The 22,012-nt window shown below is 34.9% G+C and overlaps 1 protein-coding gene across 3 annotated transcripts; it reads right to left on the bottom strand.

Moving 5' to 3' along the window:
- Window positions 1-2,916: 2,916 nt before the first annotated feature.
- LOC138318813 (uncharacterized) lies at window positions 2,917-20,108 on the bottom strand. Of its 3 annotated transcripts, none has more exons than XM_069261532.1 (3): window positions 20,049-20,108; window positions 7,415-7,636; window positions 2,917-4,736 (listed from the first exon to the last, which is right to left on the bottom strand). In XM_069261532.1, the coding sequence occupies exons 2-3, from the start codon at window positions 7,549-7,551 to the stop codon at window positions 4,229-4,231; spliced, it is 645 nt and encodes a 214-aa protein (XP_069117633.1). In that variant the 5' UTR covers window positions 7,552-7,636; window positions 20,049-20,108; the 3' UTR covers window positions 2,917-4,228. The 3 variants fall into 3 exon arrangements, with proteins under 3 accessions (XP_069117633.1, XP_069117631.1, XP_069117632.1); XM_069261530.1 differs by lacking the exon at window positions 20,049-20,108 and adding an exon at window positions 19,455-19,719; XM_069261531.1 differs by lacking the exon at window positions 20,049-20,108 and adding an exon at window positions 7,739-7,902.
- Between the last annotated feature and the right edge of the window lie 1,904 nt (window positions 20,109-22,012).

Genomic DNA, 22,012 nt, shown 5'->3' with positions numbered 1-22,012 from the left:
TTAAACAACTTGAATTCGAAATTGGCAAGGGCTGTTAGAACCAGTACATGATACCCTTTATAGTTGTAATTAATATAGGTATCTTTTGGTTTTACCATTAAGAGCACCAAACTAATATGGGAACCCTAATTTCATTGCAAATTATTTAGCTTCAATGTACATATGACAACTGTTCGGGTTCAGTAAAGTATGAATATCTCCACCAGCATCGCAAATGATAATTTGTACAAACTGGAAACTATATATCATCGTGTGGTAACCATCTCTTGTAGCCAAGCAATGTAATAGCAAATTTCAGTTTTTTATCATAAAAATTTCAACACAATACCTTGTACTTCATAGCCCTTGGATAAATGACATGTACATATTATAAAAATGTATGTTTAACTGGAATCTAAGCACAAATACCACGGACCGGAGGAGTCTTCAGAAAAGCCATTCCTTTTCTCTTTCTCAAGTCCCTTTTTTCGACTCTAACATTTTTGACTGCATCAATGTATATATGTATTAAAATGGCACCATTTTTTGGTCATCTCAACGCCATGACACATCATGTTAGTTTTGTACTTGCCAATCTTGTGACAGTATTAAATTGGTAACGTGGTAGATCCGAATATTCCGTATTTTATCGTGATTTTACGTAGTTTACCGTTTTTATCCTTGACAATCCTGATTGATTCTGGTCTATCCGTAAAACAACGTAACTGTATCGTGTTGTGTCGTGACAATCCGCAACAAACCGTAATATTCCTTATGAATCACGTAGCTGAACCGCACTAACACGTAGTTAACCGTAACAAACCGTTGTTTACTTGATACTTACGGTTTAATACGGTTGTGATAGGGAGTAGCACGGTTCAGTACATTCCAAAACGGTTAAGTAGGTTCATACCACGGTTGTTTGAACTATAGACAAATTTTTAACCTGTTCAAAATTTGCCACGGTACTGAAAATACTTTCAAGTTTAACTACATCTACGGAAGACAACGGCTATTTTACGAAAAACTGCGGACCATTTCGGAATACCACGATTGTATCCGTAGCTAATCCGGCGAAGGGATCCGTGCACGTGAATGTGTGACCGGGACTTGAAAACATTGAAGGCATTACAGATGTTAAAACAGGATAGAAGACTGTGTTTCCATAAGTTATTTTATCCTTTTGTACTACGATGATCACAGTGGATTAGATTCATTCCATTGTAGGCCTTATTTATAAGTCTGAACCTAAATCATATTTTACACAAAACATGCCATCTAGTCGTTAAAATAATGTGTTTATTGAAACAGGGACATGTCGAGCAAATCTCCACTTGCTAAAGTAATTTTACAAAGACACTCCAGTGAGAGAGATAAACGAAATATCATAATTAACAGTTATTTTTTTTTTGTATAGCCTGTAATGATCATGATAAACAATGTCCTGAATCCAGTTTGTCTAGCAATATTGTTCCATATTTAAAATAAAAAGTGTATGCACATTGCACTGCACTGTCTGCATGGATTACCTCACATTGATAATAAACTATATATAGCATACACGAACAAATTAATATCTGTCAGGATAATGATTTGAATGAACAATTGAAATTTCAAAGCACTTCATGCATATTCACAGCATTTTTTGAAGTGTCAAAATGTAATTTATAATGCAATTGATTAATTACAATACCAATGAAACTTACAATTTGAATGAATTTTGTCAATATCTGGATAGACAGTGAACACGTTCTAAACTTGACACCTTTACAGGCCTATACGGGTTATCTTCCTTACCTCCACATTTGTTATGCCTGACATACAAAGGGATATAATTCATCCATCCAAATGCTGTTTGCCTTTCTTCTGTCCATTGTTCTTAGATAATAACAACTCGTCGTACACATGCTATTATTTACTCCAGATTAATATCACTTTGCCATTTAAATAAAATATTAGTTATGAGTAGATAAATAAAAAGAGTAATCATAAACAAAAATAGAAAAAATGAATGATTTTAAGTATCTATACCTAGACAATCCTTATCAAAAGTGATTGTAAACCTCGGACAGAAATATCCCCAAATGATTGGCGGAGAGCCGTCGCGTGGTAACGCCCTAACTCTTATAGAAAGGTTAGTAAATATTATTATGGTAATAAATGCCGCCATGGCCGGTACCGTGCCCATGTTGGGAAAGGAGGAGGGACAGTCTAAAGTAGAGGTTGTAAACTAAATCCTGCTTAAAAACAATAAAAAAAAACAACCTCTTATGGTATTTATGACGGCTCCCGCCTGTTGCTTCAAAATTAAAATACAGTCTCTTCCGCTAAATATACCATTTCATCTATGGTATAAATATAGTTTACGACGTATTTGTGGTGTTAACTCTTACGCCAGTTTGAAAGTCCCGCATGTTGTTTCATCTGAATGCAATCTCAAATTAACTATTGAATATTTTTCAATTGCTTCATGAATACATTTAATATTTCAACCGAGACTGTTGCCGAAACTTACTCACATATTTTAAATGATTATGATGTTCAAGTCTTTTTTAGTTGTTTGTTATGTGGTAGTTACAACAGGGTGACTTAAACGTTTCTGATGTAGCAGACCATGTCATAATGGCTGTCAAAGATATTGCTTTTTTCATTATAGCTGGTTATATGCTTTTAAAATGACGTACCGACTGTCTGATACAGAATCTGGAACCAATTCATCTCGATTAAATACCTGACTGTGTTGACATATACGGTACATACTGTGTTACCGATCAAGGCATCTAAGCATCCAACTGCATTCTACTGCGGTTTTCAGGTGAGTGTTATGTCAAGGTGTTTGTAGTAAAGAATAGCATAATATTACCAATGAAGGTTTCAAAATTCTTAACTTTACCATACCATACTATATGATAGAACCAAGACAAAAGGCAAACTATTAGAAATAAAGATTTGTGAAGTGAAAGACCTAACCGCTTTGAACAAAGGAGATTCGTGTAACGCATGCGACGTAATAAACCGGACGTTTACTTGCACTATATAACTGGAGACCATCATGTAAATGTAACATTTAATTATAAGTAATGATCATTGCTACAACGCATTGTTATCTCATAATATCGCTTCATGATAGGCCAGGGCATTAAATACTCTCGCAACGGGAGGGGTACATTGGTCAGCTTTTCTGGAAGTTTTCATGTACCTAATTATTGATTTGGAAATACTTTTGGTGATAAATGTGAGTTGACTTTATCTCCCTCTTCAGTAATAATTGTCGTGAGCATAACTATTGCCAAACTTTAATTTTCTGGGAATCGAGATTATCAAACAACATTGCAAATTAAATGAGCAAAAACTTCTGTAGAAAATCAATGTAAACATTTCTATCCTTCTTAAAAACCCAGACATCGCCCTACAATACGATATTGTGATGTCTGAAATAATGATTCTGTAATATGATTGAAAAAAAATTATACACGGGTGCTTCATTATTGTACATTTATAAATGTCCATGGAATAATATTGTCGTATAAAGAGGACTTTATATACACTAAAAGATTATCTTTCAATAAAAAGCATTAAGGTGTTCGTGATGTGATGGGATGTGAAAACATGATTTAATGATTTAATTATTACTGTATACAAATTTAAACTTGTTGTTTGTTCTTCATAAATGTATTGAAAACAGCAAGGTTTGGTGAATAAAGACTTAACATTAATAAAAAACCGATGGCAAACATTTTTGACGTTTTCTAGAAATGAGTGACATAACTGACTTAACACAACATAAAACACTTCATTCTGATTTTACTTGTATGATATGAAAAGATGTACGACACTATCATTTCATATTGCTCGCATATTAAGTCAATGGAAAGTCACCGTATTCTGGCATATAGTGGACAAGGAAATCTATTATAAATAACACTTGATGACATGATCAAAGAACTTGTTTATATATAAAAATGTTTACACCAACAAAGAATTATATTAAAAACAATTTGAAAGATATCAACAATGCAATGAAAAGCCATTCGATACATTGATCTATAAAAGAATGCTGATAATGGCGTAGAAAGACGGTCAATTAAGTTTCAGTATATTTCGGTATCGTATGCCTTTTTCAGGTTGATCTGTCTTTCAAATCATCGCCACACAATGCTGTTTGTATATACGCATGTCAAAGTATCATGCATGCGAGTAATTTCATAATAATAGAAATTGTGATTTTTAAACAAAACATAAAAAAATATTATTGTATATCGTTTGGATCGAATGCTCTGTTTTCATACGATTTCGTTGTCCCCGGCTGAAGGTTGTATGTTTTTATGATCGCCGTGGTCTTGGCAAACTTTGGCTGCTCCTTAGGTAACCAGGAATTATTGTCTATAGCAATTGCATAGGAAGTTCTCCGGATTTGTTTCTTGACAGCCAGACATTCCGGCGACATTCTTCGTTGTAAATCCGGTACTGAACTAGAAAGGTTTGAATTGGAAACACTACTGCCATCAAGATTATTTGAATACATTTTTTGTTCACCAATGATAATATCGTCAGCTGAGACTGTTCGGAACACATGAGTATGATTAATGGAATCCGAGGATACTGCAGTTGCGTCCGCGTCTTTTTCACGCTTATTTAAGATGGCTTCCTCCTCCAGGCCATTTTGAATAGCTCCATTTTCTGGATTTTCGTAAGCGGATTGTTCCAAACGTATACGTCGCTTGGCTTCTATGCGGGCTTTTATTTTTTTCCTGTCTCTGCAGAACAAGAAGAAAGATAATCAGGATTTGTACAGAGACATACATCACGCTATAATTTACAAAAATCAATAGACACTAGATTGAAACAGATATTCCCCGACTATTTCATTTTAGAACAGCTGATTGGCATTGCCATTCAATCTTGCCTTACATTTAGTTTTCAATTCCATTTCTTCATACTGGCGAAAACGTTAGGTGGCATTAAATCGACTGTGTTTATAACCTTCTATTTTGATATGACATAAGTCCTCGTTAACATGCATATATTGTCCCTTAACTTAGTCGGCTAGAAATTCATTAATTCTAAGGATTTTATATTTTAAAGGTTATGGTCTATATTCATCAGTTTATATGAAACTATATTTAAAGAGAAAACAAGTTATTATCTTCCTAATAATAATACAGGTATCATCAGTTCAGAAATAATTTGAGACACAGATATATCTCTAGGTTAATCACATATATAGCGTTGGTCGCACAATCGTCCGCGCCGGCCCCATAACTACCAGATAATACGTAGTTGACAAGCGCTACGCCAAGCAGTAAAACAATAACCTATAGCTACATTGTTTACATAGTCGAACACTATGAACCTTGTATTTGTTTGGTTTTGTAACGTCATCTTATGCTACATAGATATTCTATCGCTGATAAAGACAAGGGCGCTTACTCTTCTGGAACGTTAGTTTTGCTCTGATTATTCTCCATGAAAAGTTCATGTTCTTAATGGCGATATTTGAGTTTAGACCAATATTTCTGGCTGTGTCTGTTGCTGTATATCACTCATATCTAATGTGGACTAGTAGATTTTTGTTGCAGTTGCATTATCCATAAACATCCATTATTCATCAGCAATACAGACATCCATCTGTCATGTTATTTGAAACCTTTGTAATGTATTTTTGTAATACTATTATTCAAAACAATCCGTTGTAACCCATGTGAGATAAATCCAAGTGGCGTCGTATGGCATCGTGATGAAACATCAAAAATACATGTGAGTGAATTGTAATAAAACAACTGTTACTTATTTTTAAAACTTTCATGACATGTTCTGCTTTACCGACAAAAATTCGAGTAAGTCCTTGTGAATTCTCATTCAATATAAAACTCATTTGGTTATTTCGATTTTTAATGAAATAGCAAAATAGCAACTGGTAAAACATGATACAAGCTAGATATTGATATTAAGGTCGTTGCATTCGGATGGCATCGCATATCTATTTACCATACACACTGTAGACCAACATTTTTCGCACACGATATACTTTTTCTAATTTCCTTGTCTGTCCAGTAAACATAAAACCTCCCCCATTCTCTCACGAAGCAGTCTGACGTCAGCACCGGAATTAATGTCGATTTTTAAAGCAACAACCTTCATAGATAATCTACTACGAGTAAACTATTGTATTACTGTATACAAAAATGATGACCTTTTCGTTTACACGGTGAATGATGTTATTGAAAGTAACTAACATTACATTCAATTATTGACGCTCAAAGAACATGACATTGTCATCGTCGGCCAGATAAATTGTCCGTGTATCCTGTGCGCTGACATGGCTTCTGAGTTATGTAGGCGTTATTTCGGTCAGGGTTTTAATTACGTGGTTACAATCTTGTTGACAAACATTGCAATGCGTACAACTGATTGCGAAAACTGTATATATCCTTTTTCTTGTTCCGGCGATCACTGTTTATGCTCTATCGGAACTGAATTCGTAATATTAAAAAATGTATAACTGTATCTCCTAGAAGTGTGATGCTAATGTAAAGCAGGGGAAGTACCATGCGTAAAACGGTTGGGGGCTAAGTGTAAATATATGTAAGTGTAGGTGAGAAGAGAGGTGCTGTATGTGCCCCGCTGATACAGACATGATTATCTCAATCCACCCTTGAGGGGATGAAAGAAGTCAGATGAAAACAATCTTAACGTTTATATAGAATATTAACTTTCAAAATAATCAATAAAAGAGCAGCGTCCTGAGAAATTATTACTAACTTGAAACCTGTCAAATGTCAAAGAGCGAAGAGCAAGATCTGAACAAGCGTAAGATCCAACAGACTGATTCCATCGTTTTTACTGTTCATATATAATGGTCATTTTTCATTGTGTTTTGATCATTAACTTCAATAATGTAAAACGCTGTTTAGAGACCAGAAAACCTACCTGACACATCAGAAGTAACCAATGAGAACAATATACTGTATTGCTTTACGCCGAAACGCATTATATATGTTGCTATGGCGATTGTTGTCAAGGGAAATATCCATTGAAATATTTGATGTATAATTCGTCAACCTATCCAATGCATTAAGATATTAAAACAATGCAGAAACACTAAGCAGACCTCTTATTTCGTTACCACATCAAATTGATATTAAAGCGTTTACATACACATACGATAATCAGCCTCTCTTCAGCAAGGCTTTAGACTAGCGTTTCGACGTGTGCGGAGTATTCAGTAAGCAAGAAAACACGTTCGAGAGTTTGACTAATGAAAATAATATAAGGTTTAATGTAATTCAATCAGCTTATTAAAATATGAAGGTTTTTTTAGACAATACTCGATTTTTATTTTTCGAAAAAAGCATTGTCACCATGATGACTAGTGACCATATGGAATTTATAACAAATAACGAGTAGTTTCCCTATCGATGGATTTGTTACTTACTTGACTGCCTTTACCGCCGATAAAATGCATGTCATCAGAAACAAAACGCTGAAAATCCCCAGAAACACCAAACCAGTGGTATTAATTTCCGGCATGTTTTCCACATTGTTTTCCGCACTTCCGGTTATGTTCGTCATACCGAATCATCACCCATGGTCATTTCTAACGTCACATAGTGGCTGTCGAATGCGCCCCGTCTATCTTGGTAATTAGTTCTGCGACCTAAAATAGAAGATGATACTATTACCACGGGACCTTACAACAATCATGCATTCTCATTAAGGTTAACTAACATGTAGAGAATATTCCATGAACAATACATACTTTATGAAGTATCAATCAGAATGTTTTTCTCTAAGTTGGACGATTTCACACATGTATCTATTTGGTGAGCTGAGTGGCTTGTCCAGTTGTTGTTTAATCTGAACGCGCTAGCCTAGCGATGGTGCACATGGCCAAATCTACGTCTATTGATAGGGTGCACCTGTAGTGGTTTATAGACGATGTCAGCTACATATAAATACTTTTACTGACTCTATCTGTAAAGACAAGATCATGTAAATAACAGGATATGGCCGATTTGTTGCTGGAGAGCTCGCCCAAGCCGAGGCAATGTGGTATGGAATCAAAATCAGCTTTATACACATATCATGTACCTGGGAATTAAGATGAATGAGATCAGGGATGTGTTGATATACATGTATGTGTTAACTATTTCCGAAGGAAAAATCGGCCCAATGGGGATGGTCTTAACAGTTATTTTGTGCAATATGGAGTTTTCAGTGCCATACTATATAGAAAAGATACCCATATTCCATATCTTTCCTTTGGTATATATTCAAATGTTTATGTTTAACCGTTGTCACTGAAAATTACTGTGCAAGATATTCTGTATAATATGATCTTTTGGAACATGAACATGTATATCGCGATTAGAAATATTGCGTTTTGGAATGTTGAACAAAAGGATATATCAAACGGATTTCGTACATGTCTATGTTCGTGATTCACCAGCAGAAACAACAAACGTTTCTGCACAAAGATGTTATACGATATGTACTTTAAACCAACCTTTTTCGCGTGCGATTTACTCTCGCAAATTTCGTAATCTAAGTAAGTTCCCGAAAATTTATCTCCGCAAATAAGCATATACATCATTTGTATTGATAGAAAATTCCATTCAATTTTTAAATCCGCGAACTTTAATATTCGCGAACTCGTTTAAAAAAATCACAAAATTAAATTGCCACGAAAAAAACTGGTTAACAGCATATGAAACTGAACTATTACAACTGAGTTGGGTCACCTTGTGTCCCTGTATGGGTTATATAATTTCGTATCTTCTATCAATGTGTGGAATCATTTTTACTGTACATATTGTACCTAATCACGTCAGTTCTGGATACTCAGCATTACACTACTATAATACTTTTTCATGTGACGATATGAAGGATATTCTATACGAGGGTCACAAAATGCAGTAAAACGGTTCCCGAGGGTTTTACAACATTCCGCCATTTTAATCCCTGTAGTAATAACTGTTCATGAAAACCGAGATTTCCCACCATTTGTCTCTTTACAAAAAACAGGTCTGATTTCTAAAAGAGCATCTAAGCGATCGCTCTAAGAAACCAAATAAAACATTAATCAAGAGTTGTAATAATATTGTTTATGACTTATTACGTGCCATTGTACCCCCAATGAACTCTCTCACATGTTTTGGTTGGAGGAATTCTGACTGGGAAACTGAAAACCCTACTACCGCATCTTTTGTACCTTAAAATAGATTATGACACACGAGTAAAACACGGTTATAACGAACGTTTGAGGACTACAAATGTAACAAATTAACTTCATTATATGGAAAGTTCGTTATAAACATATCATATAGATATCTTGACGGAGAATGAGATTCACTACGTTATAACCATGAATTCAGTGTAAGCGAGTTCGTTATAAACGTGTTTAACTGTACCTTTTATTATTACCGATGACTCACTATGTGCGATATATTATGTTAGGTTATTTCCACTACCAAACTATCCTGATTTCTCTTGTTTAAACTAAATAATACCAGCAGGAAAATCACTTGTATGAGTTAATAAGTACGTTTTGTGTGACAAGTGTTAAGTGGATCCATTATCAACTACACTAACGACAGGTTGTTGTCAGGATAACTATTGTATGGCATTGATCATGACAGGTAATCCGTATGGAGTAGTGTACATACAAATGAACAACTCATTTAGTATATTACATGATGAAAGTATATTACAAATAATTGTTTGTTGGTCTCTGGGCTCAGTTTCTTAAACATTCCGTAACCTTAAGGAACCCATTAGCTTAAAATTGAACTTGCGAAAGCGTTACAGAAGTTAAGAAAAAATTCACAGGATGATTGAAAATAATATGAAAGAAAAAAATTAAATTAATAAAAAAGGTTCGTGAAATTAGCACCTGATTAACATTTTCCAGAGTTCCAGAGGCATTGAAAAGGGTAAATAACATGACAATACTAATTAGCCACGCGTTTTCATAAGGAAAAACGCCATCTGAATCAGCAGTACATAGTGAGTCAATATCAATTTAGGATTATGCAGCCTTATTTCACTTGGATAAGGACAGTCACGATTGTTATTGTTGATTGACATGTACATATGTATATACGCCATCAGATAAAATGGCTGACATCCTTAGCAGAAGATAACAAGTACATCCAAAATATAGGTACTTAAAATATTTGTTTGCTAATGTTCTTACGTTGTTCATGTTGTTCATTTTATTATTGGTTTGTATATGTGGATGTCGTTACTGAATCTGAGCACGCTCATTCATTCAGATTTTATGGTCACATTCCTGTCTAAAGGTCGCCATAAAATGGTGTAGTTTTAACTCTTCGTGTGTAATGCTGAATTTCGGTTTCGATGCGTCCGGTACTTTACATCATGTCGATTTGTGACTTTTCCGAAATACTTATGCTAATTGACTCAAGGATACAATGCTTCCAAACGCAAAGCTTGCATATTCTAGATACGCATATCCGGTGTGGTAAATCAGATACATTGTTATAGAGGTGTCAGAGTGGTCAAAGTATTCCGACATATTGCCTGTAGCCCACTACTTTTAGTTTTTGTGTTTAAATCTCCCATGGTCACTATTGTCTGTCAAAATGTACTGACCAAAGTGTGGTTAGCTTTCCTATGGCACTCCGGCTCTTTGTCACCTCTTAAACCTGCCGCGACCCCAAACAAAGAAACAAATAACTGTTAATGACAGCGTGAATTAACACTAACTTTGCGAAGTTAATTCTAACACATGTAAGTCGGTTTGAAACAGAGAGAAACAAACCTATTTCTTTACAAAAAGTACAAAATATCATAGTCAAAAACATAATAATAAAGCTGATCACAAATTAACGACACTTTTCAAATCAAGATATGATAATTTCTTTTATTATTAACATTTTTTTTCTAACTTAAAAACTCTTAAGAACCCCATTCTTTGACTAAAGAACATGCCGATTGTAGTGGTTTAACAATAAATGAGAAAGGCAAATCAAATTACACAGATTAAGGAAATCATCTTTTGAACAGCCAGGTCCAGAGATTTATATCATTGTCGGGACTGCAAGAAAGTCGCACTGCAGCTTTTGTTAGTTTATTTGAGTTTGGAGACGTTCTGTGAACGGTCTAGTGAATGTATTCCTGAGTGCAATGTTTTATGACAGAATTTATGAATAAGAAACAGAAAAATGCTTTTATGAAGATCACCCGACAAGACGACTTCATCAATTAAAATTCCCAGTCAGGAAATCCGAAAATGAGACTATGTTATGATTGTTAACAGCGGTGGATGTAATATAGCAAGAGTGGAATGCTGTGTTGAGAATCAGCAGTGTGTCGTCTGCGTTGATGGATTGAAGTGTGTTTGTTGGATCTATTTCCAGGGACCTATCGTGACCAGAATTAAATGAGTGATGCTCGCCAAAACTGACGCTTTCCACACTGTGGGTACATCATTGCTTGGATCAATGTTCCTGATCAATTGGCATTGGGTTGTCACTGAATTTGAGAAGCATGCGGCCGATAGGTGTATCCATTTTATTGTATAGTGCGAAAGGTATACAGTCAACATTTAACAAATAAAGCAAACGCTTCTTTTATGAGTAAATAAGTGGTTTCATTTATGAACAGTGTAACTGTGTATTCCCTGTCAGTCGAAAACTATTTAAGAGTCATACATGTATTTTCAAACTTTCAGGTTAGTAGAACACATCGAATTTGAAAATAGACTCTCTCTGATTAATTGTGACATTAGAAACAATCATCATTTTCCAACACAAGAGACACTGCTTTGGATAGATAAATTGATTGTCAATATCACAGAGTTTGTTTGCCAGACATTATAAATCGTATTTCATTGCCAAACCAATGACGTCAACATATTGATCCGTCTGGTGACGACAAGGCGTAACACATCAAACGCAAAAATCCAACCAGAAATAATACCTGTATTTAGTTCAGGTGTCTCTTTTAGCATTTCGGTCAGCAGAAGGCTTTTAATGTATACATATATGTATATATTTGGAATGGAAATACTGTTGAGTTTTAATGTAATTTTCAAAAGGACATGTTCCATTTATTGATGATTACGCCAAAGGCAATAAGCACACGAAAGTTTGCTTTGAAATGCCAAGTAGTTTATGTAACACAGAATTAGATACAATTGAAGAATTATTTGAATTACTGCAAGGCAAACTCGATTGTACAGCAGTTGAAATGTCAATGAACAAACATACATCGTTTTCCAGTTGCATTATAAACAGTATTCAATTAGCAAAGCGTATGTTTCTTCACTTGTAATATAAACCTCAATGGGAACAAACAATGTTTAAAATAACTTTTGTTTTTATTCTTAACGTTTTTTAAAATTTCATTACTGTTATTCTTTGACTATTTTTTCAAATATTCAGAAAAGATTTCGGTTTGTGCAACCTTTTGATAATCCCTTTTCCTTTAATGAGCTCCTGTTTCCTAGAAATGTCGAAATCTCAACGGACCTGTGTTGGTGACCTTTCTTTACTGAAGGTTAATGCTGACAGATATGGACTGTCCTTTGTACATAAACTCATTAAGACGCCTTCCTCGAGTCAACCTATCCTTTCCTGTTGTCTGGCAGTGTAATACTTATTAGACTCTGGCAAATAAATCAGGAAAACTAACTTAGAAGTCAACCCAGACGGGGATTTGGTGGTTAACGCTTCTTTTACAGTAGTTTGCATTCCCCATTATTCTCAGTATTAAAGTGTGCGTTGCATTCACTAAATGACAGATATTTGATCTCGTACACTGACTTTTAGGAGAGTTTACCCATCATAATATTAAACTGATCTAACGTTTAGCGAACTTTCATCTATAAAATTGCCCCCTTTCCAAAGGTTCCTCCATATAGAATTTTATTTTTGTATTTCTCTAAACAGTACGAAATCCATACTGCTACCCATTACCCAAGGGGATTTTATGAAATGTGGTACAACCCTATGAAGTTATTTGACTGGCAATAAGGTTTGACCTACAGGTATTTTCATTTCAACCAATTATATTGTAAAAAATAGGATTGGGCATCAGGCTATTCCTATATAAGCCCTCTTCTAGCCAGATATTATACAAATTAATTTATATTGTATATTGTATTATTATAGATGCTCTTATAAGACTTTTAAGTCTAAAATTGTGATATAAGTATTTTCTTAAATAATTGTATAAGGGAGATAATTGATTAATAGACAGAATAATAGTAAAATAGTAATATAATAGACTAGTATGTTACTGAGACTTTTTTGAGGTTTTCTCATTTTTGATGGGTACATAATCCAGTGATTTTGCCTGTGTCTCGGACTACAAAAGTTCACAGCCAAATATTGGCAAAAACCCTTAACACAGGCGAATACTAGACTGGAGAATAGAGTAATGTTTAACTCATGATCATGATTGAACATGTAAGATATATGTATTAAACGGACAAATGGATAATACATAATAAATCTACATGTATAATAGTTAGAGAAGTAATACTTGTTAATCATACTGTGAACGGTATCAAGTTTTTATCCATCTGGAAAGTCGATCTCATTAGACTGTAGACAATCAATAAGTTTTAAATAAACCGATCCACTGAACCTGTTGATATTTGTCCGTTTGACAACAATACAAGGTAACATCAATGCTTTAATTAAACAAAAATATATATCCTTCCGTTATGTAACAACGAATGCAATGCATCTTTTTTAAAAGTGTAATGTGTAACATGGAATGTTCGTTGTTTTAATTGTTGCTGAGGAAAAGCTAAAAAAAAAAACCCGACTGAATTTGTTTTGTGAAAAGATTGGAATCAACGTCCCATGGGATAACAACGAATAGCCCTACCCTTGAAACGCTTTGCTAGCCCCAAAGCACGAATGCGGGTTTTTTGTGTTTCTTTTTTATTATTCCAATATAGTGTGCGATCAATGAGAAGAAATCGTGGCTGCCTGGAGCATTTTCGTGATCTTCTTCATTAAATAGAAATATGTTGCGTAAGACAATCGCGCTGTTCTTCTCAGATCTAAACTACTATTTGTGTCTGTGTTGTTGTTTGTGAATGTACCCCTCCGGTTAATTTTACAGTGATGTACATGTACGTGGTTAGTAGTAATAAAATGATATAATTTCAAAACAAACCAACTGGGAATTCTAAACATGCCTTTGTGCATACGAGGCGAGGCATTTCGTAGGCAATGAAGTCTTCGTGTACATTATTTGCTACCAACTGAAGATAAAACGTAAGACTATCGGCACAACAGTAATCTATCTGCGTTAGGCTAATTAAGTCTTGTTTCGATGTATCTACAATTTTGTATGCGTGTGCCCCATTTGTCAGCTTGGACCTCATAAGTTAAAGTGCATTGAATGTCGATAAAAGGGCAATGTGGCTATTCATTGATCATCACGTGATAACCGTTAAAAGCACACGAAGACATATTTGGTCTATAATTAGACTAAGGTATAATGATAACCATCTGTAGATGACTGGTGCCTCGTCACTCTCTGTCAGCTAACTGATGCAGTTGAATGCCGAAAAGTTGGTGAGGCATTTCATGGCCATCAAAGTCCCTGATGACAATATGATGATACGGTCAAATGGTTACCTAATTAAGCGAGGTGGTCAACGAGGTTCCTCATAGGACAGTTTGGATGCATCCCATTGGTCTTAATATGACCAAGATATTGTATTTCAATGGTCGTTCACGTCAGACCTAACAGTTGTCATGGAAGTCCACATTATACAAGTATATGTTTTAGTGTGAAGGGTATCTACAACCAAACGATACAGATATCTGCTGCGAAAGGTAATGGATACTGATGATGACCTGTATAAAGGATAGCACTATCATTGTAAGTTTCACAAATCACGACAAACATATAGATTGATGTGTTTGGTGTTATCATCATGTTTTTCGAAGAAATTCTGAATTTACATGGCCCGTCTGCTTGTCTGGAGATATTCTCTGATCCTCTTACAAAGGGATTGAATGTCCGCCGTAGTAGTCTGTTTCCTATAACCTGGTGTAAGTTGACGCATTGTACAGTTTCGTGTAATGACAAAAGATGGCATCTTCATGTGTATGAGGAAATGTTCAAGATGATTTTTACACAACACCCAATCGTAAGGTATTGATGTTGTTTTCTTCAATCAAAATATACGGAATGATCAATACTTAAGCTATTTAAAGGCGGTACTGGCTGGTTTTCTGTAAACTGTAAACAGCTGCTTTTCATAGATTATCGCTATCCACATCCATCCTACGGTTGAATTAGGAGGACTGAGGATGACATTCTTTGATCCTCTTATTATCTCGGTAGAACTGGGCCTATTTTTGTCTACATCATTAAATGATATCTTACTGTATTAGATTTCAGATCATTTCCGTCGGAAAGGTTCAATATCGAGCCATATTCCGTACCGGTGATCCAATATCCGCTGGCACGGAATACCTTAATGTCTGGTAATTAGTTGGCTATTACTGGCTGGCTAGTGCAGGTATCGGATCGAAAGATCTGTCATCAACAAACCATACAACATTAGCACAATAATTAACATCTCGGTAAATGTGCATTGTAATCATGTGTATGAGGATAATTCTGATGTATGGTTACTTTCACGGAGGAAATGTATATCACATTGTGTCATGGATATAATAAAACAGGGATCAGAGAGGTTAAGGGAGGGTAATAAGGAACGTGTTGGAAATATGTTCCTTCATTTTTGATTTTTGATAGAAACGAACAAGAATGATAGAAAATGAAAAAAACGCCAATATTTTAATGGAATAGTGATTTGTTATTATATTGTTTACGACAAAAACAAAATAGTATCAAATTAATCACGACAAAATAATAGCGTTTCGTTATCCGATTATTTCGAAAAAAAAACCCACAAACCCGGAGCGTTATTACGTTTTATCCCATCACTTGATAAGCAACACAGGATCGTTTTATTAGCATGTTGTTTGCGTTCAATGCTGTGACGTTTTATTTCCCATGTTTACGACAAAAACAACAACGCTTTGTTATTCCATTATTTTCAGCTGTTTAACGTCCTTATAATAGTTATGCGCCTTGAACTCATATTACCCAGCCTTAACGAGAGATGTTGGCAGGAAAGTGAAGCATACTTTATGTCATAATTGGTCTAGGTACATGTAGTATTCGAAGGCATTCTATATAAATGTCAACATTGAATCTTTTTTGAAACAGGTCGTGCTCTTTTCTCTTCTGGTTGTCCTAACCATTCTACTAGCTAACAAGGTAAGATATTTTGAGTCTGAAGCTCAGCGTATTTCTATCTTCTGATTAATTCGCCTCTCATATATACCGACGTTTCCATGGTGACCTTTCTTAATATAAGCCTTGTCTGTCCGTAGCAATAATCACTACAGTTTAAATACACCTCCCTTGACAGACCGGCATTGTGGCCTTTCAATGAAATCCACGAAACAGATATCTAAATAGATGGCTTCGTGGTCTCTGCACAGAAATCTATTACAATTCTCATTACAATTACTCATTTACGGCAGCATTCCTTACAACTACATTGTCCGTAAAGATTTTTGTGGTTGGTATATCTAATCATACTTAAATCATTGATGTACACTGACTGCACCATAGCTTGGTGTGTTTCTTCTTTTCTTTCATTGATTAATAGCACAATATATATCACATAATTAGAGAAAAGATATTGAAAACCGTCGGAGTATTTGATTGTTTCAATAGGCTTAGACATTTAATTTCTTAAGCAAAACCAGGAAATGGTATTATTTCAAATGTGACTTGTATTATAAATCATCTTTTTCCTGAGCGATATGAACTTTATATAGAACATCATTATTACTAAGGAGAGAATATTGCGCTAATTTGCGTAAGAACGCCTTGGCCATGTTCCCGTACAGGATTACGTGATCATTCTCATCAGTGTATGTTGGTCATATATAATACAGGTCAACACACGATCCTCGGGGTTGGTGGAAGTACCAATGATTATAATGACCACGTGATCAGGTATGGAGCAGTATAGTCCACAGATCTGGGTAATAGGTACTACCTCGTTACTTGATGCATGCGATTAGGATTTCATATCAAAAGACTAAGCTCAACGTCATAGTTTGCGAAGATAAACATTCACGGATTTAAAAAACTGAATGGAAATTCCTTTTAACATATATTGTGTGTACATGTATATACACTAATTTGCGGAGATCAATCTCGCGAATTCACTTTGATCGCGAGATTTGGTCGACAGTATGTATGACACACTCACATGTTGGTATAAAGCGACACCTGATACCGTAATTGTTATTGTTTGTTTCCCTGAGATATTTCCATTAATATTTTATCTTTTGCATATAATGGAAGGATTTATCGAGATTCGTTTTCTATGGTATATTTGATATGGATACAATCCGTGCTTCTTTTCAGATGACATCACAGTGGTGCTAACGTGGAATGAAGTAGTTACGACGAAGATATATTGTTCGTCAAGCAAGAGACCAAATGTTTTTAATCTATATCTAACCATTTTCCGTTTTCATGTTCATTATCAAATGGGTCAATACCGATAACCAGCACATTCAATCTTATAATTGAACATGTCGAAATAACCAAAGCCAGCACTCTGTGTAGTTCAAAATGGCATTGACAACATTGAATGCAACTGACTGGGAAATGACACAAAAAAAAAAAAAAAAAAAAAAAAAAAAAAAACAATGCAAGAACCTAATCCTCGTCTAGACCAAAACACTATATATAATGTTCCATCTGGTAACCAAATAAGCAATTTTAAGAGAGAAAAAGACCTAGGTGTAGTATCTGTGTAGTAACAAACTTAAATTCAGTGATCATGGGAGTCAATCGTTTAAGAACGGCAACATGATCATTGGGTTAATATTTAGGGCATTTGTCTATATAGACTCTACACGGTTTTTCACAATGTGTAGAAGTCTCAATAGACTAACAAACTAAGAATACGCGACACAGGTATGGTCACCGCTGCATAAAATATCAAATAGCAATAGAAAATATCCAACGTAGGGCAACGAAATGAGTACATTATAATCATATTGAAAACTTTCCATGTCATTCGACACTTACAAAGCTAGAACTTCCAACTTTATCATATATAGGCGTGAAAGGGGTGATGTTGTTAAAATATATAAAAACCTAAATGATATGGATACACTTGATAGATATAAACTCTATACCATGTCTTCAACTAGAACTAGCGGCAATAGTATAAACATCTTTAAGAAACAGAGTAGGACACATGTTACTAAAGGCTTAAATGGCCGGCGAGTTGTGGCCTTGTGGAACTCCCTATAATGTGCCTAATTATGTAGTTGAAGCCCCCATCCTTAACACCTTCAAAAGTCGTCTATGTACCTACTATTATACTACTGTCAAAGAATACCTTGTAAGATTTATCCCAGTTTTTTTTATATATGGCACAACCGGACAACAACCAGTTACAAGAATACGAAGGGCTTCAATAAGTTGTAATCAGCTAACTGCTGATGTCTAAGAAGAGGTAACAGTTGACTCAGATCAAACGAAGAACAATCCCTGATTGTTGTCGGATTTAACGGACTACAAAACTATATGGTATGCACATGTGGATGACCGTCATGAGCTGTCAATATTGCCATACATCACAAAAGTTTATCTGAAGGTTAATCTCAATAATCGTAAGCTAGAAGGTTATCTTAAACAGTCAGTCTTATGGTATATCGGGATATGTCAGTCAGAGGATTTAATGCACATTCCATCAATGACGCAAGGTCATGTCATAAATATCCTAAGAAACATGTGCAATAAAGCTATCGTGACGTCACAGGTAATTTTCACGTCATATTCATTTATGGACGTTGCATGATTGTCTCAGTAGACAAATAAGATAAGAGTGAGCCGGATTATGCCTGTCGTATATTAACAAAATTGAAAGCATTTCGTAAATATCTATCAATATTAGTTTATAGCAACGTTATGAGAAACCTACAAAACTAATTAAATGAAGGCTAAAGGCTCGTAGCATATCAAATAATTCAACTCGTTTATTAAATTTACATAAGAGCCATGCGATATCACCGATTTACCACCGAATAACAATATATTTGGACATCATTTTCAGAAGATGCTACAATCACAGTTATGAGCACTTCAAAAGATATAAAAGTTCTTTGAGAAATATAATATATGCCCATTATCCAAGACTGTTTGAAATAAAATAAAATAAAAGAACGTGAGATGTAGTGAGAAATATATGTATATTACATGGCAACACGTTCATCAAATAATGCGAACGATTAAATAACTATGTATGTCTATATACGCAGTGAAAGGTTTGACATTTTTTAAAAGGAAAGTCATGCATGTATCCGCGGTATGCACTATGGCTGTCACCGTGTATTGATTGGATCCCCTCCTCCCACCCTTCGTCAGGTAACACTTACCTGTACCTAACAGGATAACAACACACGGACTCTCACTGCACACGCAGACAACTAATTGGTTGAACAATATTCTCCTCTACAACCAATTAAGTTAGAAAAGCAATCCACCTCGACGATAATGTACTGTTAGAAGGTGTAATGATTAAAGTCTGCCGAGTATCCTTTAGCACCCCAGTATCACGATGCTTCACTATCAGTGTTGTACATCCCTTTTACAATAACACCTCCCATCCTTAGTATCTACCTGTGTGACTACTAGTGTAGCCCTGTGCTCCACATCTGTGCCAGGATATCGATCTGGCCTAACAATTACGGAAACCTATGTCATTACGTTCGATTGTACACGTGCTGTATCAAGACGGTTACTGAGGCGCTCACATGTAAGTATTTTGCCGTATAGCGTGTGCCCCTTAATGATTTATTTCAAATGTGAATTGAACAAAATGTGACACGTAAAAATCTATAAGAAGAAAGCCAACGGTGTGAAATCTATAAGTTAGGTGTAACATATTGACACATTTTGCTTTCATCATTTGCAACTCCCTGTTACATTTAAAAGAATGCACAAATAAAGAAAAAACGTATCGAACTCACCTTGAACCAGTCTCCATCGATAGAAATTCCCCAATTAAAATAAAACATACCATATCTGCCCATTTGATGTAGAATGTTAAAGCCTTGATTTAAACCATTACACGAATAAATCCCTGATTATTTCTATCAATACTTTAATCGTAGCCTGTAAGTGACTTGACCCCTGATATTCATTATTAATTTTGTGTGTACAGTAACCTACATATGATTAAGCTGTAAACGTGGTATACAATCCAGGTTTTATATTTCCTCTACGGAACAAGATCACTTTTCATTCCCCGGTAATATATTTACCGTTGATTATGTATCGGTAACATATTTACCGTTGATTATGTATCTATCTGTATGTCATCGCGCATGACCTAGTTCCATCATTTTATATATTAAATCACCAAATGTTCAACACGAAGGCATTACAAAACTTATTATTTCTGTGATGCACAGTTTAGAATGTTCTCTTTTAAGGGTAATTGGATAAACTGGCACATGGTAGTTCACTTTCTTCTTAAAAAAGAAAAGGACATCATTGGAGATATAAAGATAACGAATTTCCGGTTCAAAGGAAAAGAAATCAACTTGGTTTATCCCAGATGTAATTTTATGTCTTTGGTAATCGATGCCAAACTTGGTTACACTTACTAAATCAACTGAGAGCTTTCATATAAGCCAACATCTACTTCAGAAATTATTTAAAAAATTCAAATGCCAACGTAAGGAAATTGTCACAAATATTTCATAAGTTGACTACTTTAGTAAAGGCCAAGGTTGGATAAACAATTTGTTCCTTATCTAAAGTTAGTAAATTACTGTCACTTTAACCTGCAATATATGTCTTTTTTTCGGTTTAAAACCATCAGTGATCAGTATGTGGAAACCGGGGAATTACCACAGAGGAATTCAGTTATTGGAGAGTGCTTTTACTATCGTATCTCTAATTATGTATTTATTTACAAACCAGGAAACATCTTGAACTAATACCTGAAATCTTTCCATACGGATTGCAAAACTAGAGAAAGATTACTTTAAGTTTTTTTTACTGTCGTATGACTTTCTCAGGAAGTAAAAATATAAAAAAAATAAAAACTTTTTAAAATCTTTCTCAGAATGCTGATTGTACATCTGTCCGTTAATGCCGACACCCGTGTGATCTATTAAGAAAATAGCTTGTGAAGTCGTTACAGTCATTGTTTACGACAATGTTAGTTTTATAAACAAATACACGTATATTAAATGTATCTATTAATTTTAGGAAAGGATATGGGTTTTATTAAATAAATAAATAATGAAAAATAATAACATTGCTCTACAGAAAAGTCTTCTGAAGAATCCAAGTTAATAAAAAATAAGGAAAACCTCTGCATCGCTTTCATATGAAAGTTTATAATGAGTCTTAACGAAGTTAAGGAATATCTATGAAACTAATAGGTTTCTTTCGTAGCTGTGTCACCACAAGAGTCTAAACATGAGCTGATAAAGTGTTACTAGCACCAGATTAAAGAGCTGGGAAACCTCTAGGTTGATTAACGAGTGGCGTAAATCATACAGTGATGCTGCAAGGTTTCTCCTGATCTTAAGGATCCAACAGTTAACGACAAAGAAGCATTATCAGTATTAACTTTTAATCTGAAACCACTTAAAGCCTGAGCTTTGCGTCTTCCCGAATCTTGGAGTCAGGGATGTTGCTAGTTAGCAAGGGATACTAGTTAGATGAGGGGATTCTCCAAACAGATAGTACTGAAACAAAATCGAGATATTCGAATCAATAAAAGGACCCATTTATTCCTCTTCGAATTAGGCGTTAGGTTACTTGTGGAGTCTCTCCTCGATTAGCGTCGCCCGAATATAGAAATATAGAAATCGTTCACACGAAGTCATCTCTCACAATCCATTAAAGCACTTCATGGATTCAGGAACAGTGATATCAAAGAAACTATATAAAGAGATAAATATATGGGAGAGATTAA

Source organism: Argopecten irradians, chromosome 3 (genome assembly GCF_041381155.1).
Source record: "Argopecten irradians isolate NY chromosome 3, Ai_NY, whole genome shotgun sequence".
Taxonomy (NCBI): Eukaryota; Metazoa; Mollusca; class Bivalvia; order Pectinida; family Pectinidae; genus Argopecten; species Argopecten irradians.
This window is presented reverse-complemented; position numbering and strand designations above follow the sequence as displayed.

What these genes read in the sequence shown, in the direction of transcription:
- LOC138318813 (XM_069261532.1), bottom strand. Translation starts at nt 7,551, where the DNA reads ATGACGAACATAACCGGAAGTGCGGAAAACAATGTGGAAAACATGCCG. An exon ending in TCGGCGGTAAAGGCAGTCAA is followed by an intron (nt 4,737 to 7,414) that starts GTAAGTAACAAA and finishes CTTGTTCTGCAG; the next exon opens with AGACAGGAAAAAAATAAAAG.